The sequence below is a fragment of the Entelurus aequoreus genome, linkage group LG07, assembly GCF_033978785.1.
Source record: "Entelurus aequoreus isolate RoL-2023_Sb linkage group LG07, RoL_Eaeq_v1.1, whole genome shotgun sequence".
NCBI lineage: Eukaryota > Metazoa > Chordata > Actinopteri > Syngnathiformes > Syngnathidae > Entelurus > Entelurus aequoreus.
Window position 1 is genome coordinate 54,023,774 of NC_084737.1, and position 11,141 is coordinate 54,034,914.

Genomic DNA, 11,141 nt, shown 5'->3' on the forward strand with positions numbered 1-11,141 from the left:
ATCCCTTTTTTTCTCTCTTTGTAACCCAACAGTGAATAAATAAATGAATAGATGGGTAAATTGACAAACAATGAGAAAGCAAATAATTATTGAATCCAAAAACAGTAATTCAAGTTATCATAAATAAATTGTTATGTAATGTATGAGATGAACAAAATAATTTAATTAATCTAATTTTATTTTAAGTAAGGTTCAAGAAGTTTATCAAGATTGTTCTTCTTTGTACTTTGTGAACACTTGTAGTTTCAACAGTTTCTTGAATTGGATCATATTATTACTTTGTTTGACTTCCTTGATTAATCCATTCCATAATTGAATTCCACATACTGATATTCTAAAGCAGGGGTCACCAACCTTTTTGAAACCAAGAGCTACTTTTTGGGTACTGATTAATGCGAAGGGCTACCAGTTTGATACACACTTAAATAAATTGCCAGAAATAGCCAATTTGCTCAATTTACCTTTAACTCTATGTTATTATTAATGATATTTACACTTAATTGAATGGTTTAAAAGAGGAGAAAGCACGAAAAAATGACAATTACATTTTGAAACATAGTTTATCTTCAATTTCGACTCTTTAAAATTCAAAATTCAACCGAAAAAAAGAAGAGAAAAACTAGCTAATTCGAATCTTTTTGAAAAAATTAAAAGAATTTATGGAACATCATTAGTAATTTTGCCTGATTAATATTAATTTTAGAATGTTGATGACATGTTTTAAATAGGTTAAAATCCAATCTACACTTTGTTAGAATATATAACAAATTGGACCAAGCTATATTTCTAACAAGGACAAATCATTATTTCTTCTAGATTTTCCAGAACAAACATTTTAAAAGAAATTCAAAAGACTTTGAAATAAGATTTAAATTTGATTTTACAGATTTTCTAGATTTGCCAGAATAATTTTTTTGAATTTTAATAATACGTTTGAAGAAATATTTCACAAATACTGTTTGTCGAAAAAACAGAAGCTAAAATGAATAATGAAATTAAAATGTATTTATTATTCTTTACAACAGAAAAAATAAATTTACTTGAACATTGATTTAAATTGTCAGGAAAGAAGAGGAAGGCATTTAAAAGAAAAAAAAGTTATGTGTTTAAAAATCCTAAAATCCTTTTTAAGGTTGTATTTTTTCTCTAAAATTGTCTTTCTGAAAGTTATAAGAAGCAAAGTAAAAAAATTAATGAATTTATTTAAACAAGTGAAGACCAAGTCTTTAAAATATTTCCTTAGATTTTCAAATTCTATTCGAGTTTTGTCTCTCTTAGAATTAAAAATGTCGGGCAAAGCGAGACCAGCTTGCTAGGAAATAAATACAATTTAAAAAATAGAGGCAGCTCACTGGTAAGTGCTGCTATTTGAGCTATTTTTAGAACAGGCCAGCGGGCTACTCATCTGGTCCTTACGGGCTACCTGGTGCCCGCGGGCACCGCGTTGGTGACCGCTGTTCTAAAGGTTTTAAGTGTTGTACGTGCATACAAATGTGTTAAATTATATTTTTCTCTGAGGTTATATAGTTCCTCTGTTGTTGAGAATAAGTGTTGTACATTCTTGGGTAGCAGATTATAGTTTGCTGTGTACATAATTTATCTGTTTGCCAATGCAACAATTTATTGAATTTCAATATGTTTGATTCAATAAATAAAGGGTTTGTTCTCTATAGCCAACATTATGTATTATCCTACTGATCTTTCTTGTAACACCGTTAGTGATTGAAGCATACTTTTGTAGTTATTTTCCCATATTTCTGCACAATAACTTAGATATGGTAACACTGGCGAGCAGTACAGAATATTGTGAGCGATTTTTGGTCCAGAACATATTTTGCTTTAGTCATTTTTTATGTGTTTCTTGTTACTTTATGTTGTCTATTTTTACATGGGATTTCCAGTTTATTTAATCTAATTTTTTATTTTATTATTACGCCCAAACATCTGATTTAATTTACTCTTTCAATATATTCTCCGTCTATTTGTATTTGACTTTTTCTTCTACTGTTACCAAATAACATTATTTTAGTTTTACTGAGATTCAAAGATGGTCTGCTTTTGCCAAACTATATCTTTCATGTGTTCTTTTCTTCTGTTATTATTTGTTTTAGCTTCTGTGTGTTCTCTCCTGAACAAAACACAGTTGTATAATCTGCAAATAGTACTAATTTGAGGTATTTTATAACTTTACAAATGTAATTTATATACATTTAACAATATTGGTCCCGGTATTGATCCCTGGGGTACACCACAAGATATATTTAGCTCTGTAGATGTGTGCTCGCCTAGCTTCAATCATTTATTCCTGTTGGTCAAGTAGCTTCTTACCCAGTTCAAGACCAGCCCTCTAATACCATACGGTTCTAATTTGTTTATTAAGATATTATGATTATTGTATCACATTTTTGTTAGATCCATAAACACTGCAGCAGCACACTGTTTACCATCTACTGCGTTGGCGATATATTCCATTGTTTTAATTAATGCCATTGATGTTGGCTCTGTATCCGTATTGGTTGTCTGTGAGTGTTTATGAATTTGTCCAATCTGTTGCTAAACCATTTTTCAATAATTTTAGAAAACTGTGGAAGTGAGGAAACAGGTCTGTAGTTTGAAAACTGGTGTTTGTCTCCAGTCTTATAAATCGGTACGACTTTTGCTATTTTCATTTGGTTTGGGAATTTGCCTGTTTGAAATTATAGGTTGCTGATATATGTTAAAGGTTCTGAAATCTCTTCAATAAGCTTTTTTATCATCTCCTTATCAATGCCGTTATATTCAGTTGAGGTCTTGAATTTACATTGTTTCACAATATTGATTTTTTTCTCTTTTGTCACACTCTTGAGGAACATCGAGTTGGGATTTCTGTCTATAGTGTCATTCAAGTTGTCAACTAATTTTGGATCTGGAATCTTTTTTTCCAGATTTGGTCCAATATTTACAAAGTAGTTATTTATGTTTTTCAACTATTTTGCTCATATTGGAATTGTTTTAATTTTCGTCTGAGAAGTATTGAGGCTAATCTTTTTAGCACCATTTTTACAATGCTATTTAGGATGCTCCACGTTGCTCTCATGTTGTTTTGTTCCCGTCTAATAACTGACTCTAATATTCTTTTCATACATTGTGGTATGCTAGTTAGCTAGTTCTTATACATTTTGTACTTGTTTTCTGCCTCTGTAGATCTTTGTGTTATAAATATTCTATATAATGTATGCTTCTTGTTGCAAACATTTTAGTCATTTTGTCATCAATGGTTGATTGTTCTTCTTTTGCCTTCATACTATCCATCCATCCATCTAGTTATGTTGCCTTCATACTATCCATCCATCCATCCAGTTATGTTGTTTCAATTTACACTGTTGTCATATTTGTTGGAAAAAATCCCCATATGCATCATCTACATCGTTTTTAATGTATAAATTGTCCCAACTTTGAGTTCTCAGATCATTCTTGAAAGCTATCATATTTTTTGCTCTATGCATATTCTTTGAAATGTCTTTTTGTCATCAATGTTTATCTTCTTGTAGTTTCTGTTATAGATTGTGAAAACCGGCAGATGATTGCTGATGTCGGATATTAGCAGACCACTTGTGGTATTTTTTTCAAAAATCATTGGTAAATATATAATCAATAAATGTGGCGCTGTGTCCTGAGTTTCTGCTCGGCCTCATGATTTTAGGGTATATGCTCATGCTATACATTGTATCTATGAAGTCATTTATGACCTTTTGTTTGTTAGGGTTCAATAGGTCAATGTTAAAGTCACCACATAAAGTTATTTTTTGACTGATTTCTGTAAAAGTTACCCTAATCCAGTTCTCAAATGAATTAATGTTTAACTTAGGTGTTCTATATATGCAGTTGGTTAATATGTTTTTGCTTTTTCCATGATATATTTCAATGGTTAAATATTCTAAAATAGCTAATTACTTTTACCACTTTATTGTTCAAGTTCTTTATCGCGTACACAGCTACTCCTCCTCAGTACTTGTTGGTTCTGTTGATATAAATTAGTTCATATCTTTCCAGGTCAAAATATATTCCTTTTTTAGTATGTATCCACGTTTCTGAGATAGCAATCACTTTGCACGGTTCGTCGTTGAATTGTTCCAAAAAATGCATCACCTTGTTGTAGTTTGCATACAAGTTTCTGCTGTTGACATGAATAATCAACAGTTTGTTGTCAGTTTTAGTGTTGCTATTATATTGCTGATTTGTATAAAGAATACAGTTATTCTTGATGTGGGAGGAAAAAAAAGTGTTTTCTTCTCTGATTGCAAATTATAATGATCTATGTTGCAGAAGGTTTTTAGTTCCATATTTTCCTGTTCAGAAATCTTTTGTGTTGCTCTTTGAATGTCCATAAGTGTCTGGTCTTCGGACTCGCACTACAACTGTGCTTCTGTTTGTTGTGGTCCTGCCCTCATCCTCCTCTAAAGCGGCTAGCGGTGGTACGCGGCTCTGCTGCTCTGCAGGCCGTTGGAGAAGACAAATATCTACAAATATGCGGGGATCCAAAGCATTGCATAAAGTAGGGAAAGTGGGAACATTTTACTTGTAACTCATTCAGTACCAGTGACATGCGGTGAGGTTCATGGCTGGTGAGGCACTGACTTCATCACAATCAGATTTACAAATATATTAACCCTAAAGAGTATCTTATTCACCATTTGATTGGCAGCAGTTAACAGGTTATGTTTAAAAGCTCATACCAGCATTCTTCCCTGCTTGGCACTCAGCATCAATGGTTGGAATTGGGGGTTATATCACCAAAAATTATTCCCAGGTGCGGCGCCGCTGCTGCCCACTGCTCCCCACTGCTCCCCACTGCTCCCCTCACCTCCCAGGGGGTGAACAAGGGGATGGGTCAAATGCAGAGGACACATTTCATTACACCTAGTGTGTGTGTGACAATCATTGGTACTTTAACTTAACTTTAACTTTACTTATACAAACTGTAGCACACAAAAATGCACATTTAATAAAAAAAAAACGTTATTATGGTCTTACCTTTACTTATAAATGAAGTCCATGCGCCGCTCCTTCTGAACAAAAGCATCGATAACTTGTTTATAGAAGTCTTCCTTATCTTTCTTCAGTTTTAAAAGTCTCTCTGTCTCGATGGAGATCTTCCTTTAATTATTACCTCCTGCTTCAATTGAAAGTCCAGTTTAGAAAACTGTTTTATTTTAGATATGTAATCCTCCATGGTAAAAGTCCAGGCGAGAGGAAAAAATAAACGATCGCTAACTGTTGCTGCTTGTTGTCACTCATTCTGCAGCCGAGTAGTCGCAAAAATGATTCCTGGGATCACTAGCGCCCTCTACCACCATGTGGCGGGATTACTGCGAGCCTCAGCCAGTGCGTCTTCGCAGCCGTTTTATGATTGCTCAGCACAAGAAATACGTTACACACATACAGTTGTTGACAAAATACACTGTACATTATATACCTCAGCTAACTAAACTATGGAAATGTATAATATAATTCATATAGCAATACGGTCTCACTGCACAGCAGGCCAGCAGTTAGCCAAGTCATTGCGCAATCCATGGTGAGGCTCAACTGGCTGGTGACTCACCGCAAGTCTCTTTTCAGTATTTGAACGGCAAATGGGAAAATTCAGCAATTTTGAATACAAATAATCTAAAACTGGTGAAGTTAAATGGAAAATAACTTTATGGTATAATCACTGGATACATATAACAATTAAATTAATTTTTTTTCTTTTTAAATTGTTTTTCTTTCCATGATGGCACGTGAGGCCCCGCCTCACCTGCCTCCCCTGACTGCACGTCACTGTTCAATACAGTTGGTCCCCACTAGGGCATGCCATCAGACATTTAAGTTTCATGAAGCTGATATTGTCACATGATTGACAGCATGAATGAGAAAATCACCAGGTCTCCTTTTTGTTCCAGACTGCTGTCTTCCCCCCAAGTTAAAGCCAATTCGTTGTGTATGGAAAAGGTGAGGAACGAGAATTACGGATGCTAAAATACTAACTTACCACATTCCTAACACAGTCATGTGCTAATTTCTGCTAACAATAAACCAATAGTGACTTTTTGGGAGACATCTCAGTGAAATCATCACTTATGTCAACTGGTTTGTCTGGGTAGGTTAAACCAACTACCGTACAAAACTGAAGACCTTGTTCAGAAGATGCTGATGCTGGTGCCTGCAGACCGCATCTCGGCGCCAGATGCCCTGCGTCACTCCTATTTTAGCACGCTGCCGGAGGCCGTCATGCACCTGAGGGACAGTAAGAGCCAATCACCTAATGACGTGTTCATCATTTAACATCCCAAGTCATGTTTATGTGTCCTCCTAGCCGTGTCCATCTTCAAGGTGCCTGGCATTTACCTAGAGACGGAGGTTCGTGACACCTTGAACCCCAGCAGGCAAGTCAGACCTTCACTGCTGCTTGCCGCCAAGTTCTGGTGACATCATCAATACAAGAAATCAAGTGCCAACAGTTCAACTTGTGCTATGAGTCCAAGATGTGTTGGAGTGGAGGAGCTGACTTGTATATTTCATTCATTACTTGCTCCTACAGCATCAGTTATCATCTCTTATCAGCTACAGAGTCTTCAAATGTCCACCGAGAGTTATCATGAATAATTAATCGCCTCATTCCTTCGCAAAAAAGTCCTTGTTAGTCACAGCCAGAGTACAAAATCTGTCAGTAAGGCCTTGTTCACACTACAGGTCAATTACGATTGAATTTGCCCCTATGTGACTTGTATCTGATTTTTACAAGTCAATGTGAACAGTGCAATTCCAAATTTTTCAAATCCGACCCAGGCCTCTTTTGTATGTTGTTCATACTTTATACATGGCTCTGGCTGACCTTATTAAGTATTTAGCTTGGCATGCTAATGTTAGCAGCTAATATCACAGCCAGTGCAGTTTCCAGCGCATTTCTCTTCTTATTTTGTTCTGTTTGTTGATTATTAAATAAATGGGTTGTACTTGTATAGCGCTTTTCTACCTTCAAGGTACTCAAAGCGCTTTGACAGTATTTTTGACAGTATTATTATTAAATTAATTTACAGAAAGGAAACAGTGGATATTGTAAACAAAAGTAAATCTAAATATGTACATGACAATTGTGAAAAAGGTAATTGAAGGCATTTCAAAAGCACTAACATTCATCAGTCACCACCCATCCATCCACCCATTCCTCTTCTACCCCGCTGTCCCTTTGAGGGTTGCGGGGGGGCTGGAGCCTATCCCAGCTGCACTCGGGCGTAGTTCATCAGTAACCTTCCATTCCAATCCACTGCATTCACAGACAAAATGAAAAAATATAAACTTATCCCCCTTTTATAAGATTGGGGATAGACCACTTTTCAAGTAACAGACCAGTTTCTTTACTTCCTCAGTTTTCAAAAATTCTGGAAAAGCTATTCCACAATAGGTTAGATACATTCATACCTAAACATGCATTGCTTTTAAACAGTTAATATAGATTCAAAGCACACACATCAACATCATTTGTACTAATTGAATCAATTGGAGAAATAGCCAATGTATTAATTTGTGTGTTTGTTAGGGACAGTGCATATTAATAAACTTCAACAACAATACAGGTGTAACTATGCCACATTATAGTACAACTGATAGTTTCTATCTGTTTCCCCAGGCAGATATCATAATAAAAGAACAGATACAGAATCACAAATTGTAATAAGTAAAAAACAGAACATTAAAAAATAAATTTAATGCTTCAAGTGATCACAGACTTAAAGGAGCCATATGTAGTAATGTGGCCAGAAATGGTACTGCAATCATGGTCAAAATTCTGTAGTCCCCTCCGACTCTCCATGACTGAAGTTGCCAGATACGCAGTCAAATGTGAATATTACTCCAAGGAACTTCAAATGTCAATTAACGAGTCCTACGCTGTTTCTCTTGTTGTTTACTAAGTAATTATGCCACATTTTACTGATGTCGATTAGCCAAATGTATTTGTAAATTTACGCAGCAATATTTTCGTCGGGAATCGGGACAGATTGTTGGCTTTACCCTGCTTAAATGTCTAGTTTGACCGCACGGACCACCATCTAAATGATAATATGCAATAATATAATATACAGTATATTGCATAGGCCTACGTTGATGGCAAGCCAAGGCCAACAGTAAAAATTACATTTTGTTCAGCATGACCCCATTTTGCATCCAACCTGACACACTGCATTCTCTTCCATGTACGCACATCACCATCTTTCGATGCAGAGTGCAATTCTATGAGCCAACCCACGTTACGCAAAAACCATGTTACACCTAAATCGTATAGCCTTCTACCATGTCAATACACAAAGTAGAAAACCATTAAATGTGATGCAGTATATTGTGCCAAGCAAATACCACCCCATATGTGCCTGATGCACGCACATACAGTACCAGAAACCGCAATTAGCCGTGCTATTGTTGCAACCCATTTCCTCAGCGTATCAGCATATTGAGAACAAAATAGGCACTGACACTACCCATATCCACATAGGTTTTATTTGTCGAAAATATATTTTGCCCTGTCAGTTGGATGACACATTGACATACAGGCTAACGGGAATATATTTCCCCCGTTAGCCTATATGTCGATGTGTCATTGACCGGGCTAGCATGCTAATAATCGTTACACTAGGAGCTAAGCACCATCACACTAAGCATTCGTTGCACGAACATTCTAGCTTTGTTAGACAAGATCATAGACTGTATTGAACAATATAGTTTACATACGAAATGCCCAATTCCATATATTACAAGTAATATGAAAACATAAATGCCTGACTTACCTATCAAGCAGGAAATTAGCAAGTTTGGCGTCAGATGGAAAAATCTTCTCCGCCTTCAATCGTCTCCATCTTTTAAAGGCATCCCCGATACAAATCCTCGTTTTGTTCCTGGCTTTGTCATGAATAAGTTGAGAGTCGTAACGACGCCTTTTAGATTTACTAAACTTTACTTTAGGGGCGTCATGGCGTGGTGGGTAGAGCAGCCGCGCCAGAACTTCAGGATTGCAGGTTCACTCCCCGTCTCTTGCCATCCAAATCACTGACGATGTGTCGTTGGGCAGGACACTTCACCCTTGCCCCCAGTGACGCTCACACTGGTGAATGAATGATGGGTGGTGGTCGGAGGGGCTGTAGGCGCAAACTGGCAGCCACGCTTCTGTCAGTCTTCCCCAGGGCAGCTGTGGCTACAAGTGTAGCTTACCACCACCCGGTGTGAATGTAGAGTGAATGAATGATGGGTTCTCACTTCTCTGTGAAGCGATTTGAGTGTCTAGAAAAGCGCTTTATAAATCTAATCCATTATTAATATTATTATTACTAACGTCATGTTTAGTAACTTTACCAGTGGCAGTAGCTCGACGAAGGTGGTGGTGCGTAACTGGCAACCTGGATGTGACACACTCACAGACTTTCTAATTGGTCAAACAGTGGAGGGCGGGACATTGAAATTAAAATAATAACAAGATTTCGGGGCTGTAAATCAAATTTTGAAATTAGCATATCCCGGATGAACTACTGTTATCAGTTATAAAGGTATTCGAAAAGAACATGATCTATTAATGCCTTTTGACATATCAGGGCTATCTAATGATCACTTGACATGAAATTATTACATATGGCACCTTTAATGCAATTGATATGCAGCTGGACTATTTGTGATTCCTAGAAAAACATTTGGTACTGATTATGATATTTTAATCAACAAGTTATAAAACGCTATTGCTGATAAAAAGCTACTTGACAAAGAGCAAGTTGGGGGAACATACATATTTGTGCTCGGACATTCCTTTGGCATCTCCAAGAGGTCAGTACTGAGACCAAAATATTTCATTTACATCAGCCAGAAAATATATGTAACTGCCAGGGTTTGTCTGTCTGCGTGTTTGTTTGTTAGCAAAAAAATTCACAAAATAATGGGCTGATTCTGAGGGTGATCCGGATCATTTCCAATATGTTACAATATGTGTGTTTAGTGAGGCTCAACTTCTCTGTGTGTGTATGCTAGCGGCATTGTTTCTACCCACACAGACAAAGAGAGTGGATGACTGAAAAAAAGAGGGTTCACTCTATTTAATTCCAAAGGGGATAGTGCCTGGTCGACGTCTGTTGTGTACACACAAATTAAATCTGTAAGGTCTCGAAGGTATTAAAATTAGTCCTTTTTGCATATGTAACAAATATATTTTAATCTTAGGAGAATTTACAGGAGCTACTAAGAACGATAACGGTAGAAATGTTGAACCTAAAAAAGCGGTCGGCAGGTCACAAATTATCATTAAATGTAAGTAATACTAAAATATTATTTTGTAAACACAGAATGTACCTAAGCATAGTTAAAGATAGAGTGTATTAAAATTGAAAGAGTTCATGAAGATATATTTTAGGAGTAATAATAACATAAAATAAGTTTGAAATCACATAAAGAACAACACAAACTTCAAAAGGTAACAAAGTCAACACGCTCTGGACCACAACCAATTTCACATTCTTTACTGTTAACTGGTGTAACTTTATTTTAATTATTGTGCAGAGGTCTGGGAAAATACTTTACAATCACTAATTCTACTACAAAAACAAGCATTCGGTGTAATTCACAATTCTACTTATCAAACAAATAAATTATTCTTAGAATAAAAATTATTGAAATTCACTGATTTGGTTCATAAAGCAACTCATATCCTACTCCCCAATACCATCTAAAAACTTGTTTTTTCACAGATATGGTGAGTATAACCGGTTAAAGTCAATTTAAAACATTTATCCAACCATCCATTTTCTACCGCTTGTCCCTCTCAGACCTTAGTGTGGCACTCAAGTAATGTTTAAGCATGAGTTAGTTTAAAAGCAATATAAAATTTTTATTTTTTTTAACAAAGTAGGCCTACAGTTAGGGATGGGAATTGATAAGATTTTTCCGGTTCCGATTCCACTTTCGATTCTGCTTAATGATTTGGTTCATTAACGGTTCTCTTATCGATTCTTATTTGGAAAAAAAGAGGAAAAGACTGAATTAGCATCAATGTTGTTTAGTTTAGAGGTAACGTGACCTTACAAAGCCTACAGTGAGTTCTCAAGAAGCACATACAGTACATGACTATTTACATTGTAGATTGTCAC

At 36.0% G+C, this 11,141-nt stretch overlaps 1 protein-coding gene across 1 annotated transcript in view; it reads left to right on the forward strand.

Annotated features, from left to right (window-relative positions):
• cdk15 (cyclin-dependent kinase 15) overlaps positions 1–6,898 on the forward strand; it is a 21,887-nt gene extending 14,989 nt beyond the window's left edge. Inside the window, exons 11-13 of the mRNA XM_062052138.1 lie at positions 5,925–5,973; positions 6,126–6,268; positions 6,338–6,898. Of these exons, the coding sequence (XP_061908122.1) occupies positions 5,925–5,973; positions 6,126–6,268; positions 6,338–6,450 (305 nt within the window). The 3' untranslated portion in view covers positions 6,451–6,898. The remainder of the gene's footprint in view (positions 1–5,924; positions 5,974–6,125; positions 6,269–6,337) is intronic.
• Positions 6,899–11,141: the final 4,243 nt, after the last annotated feature.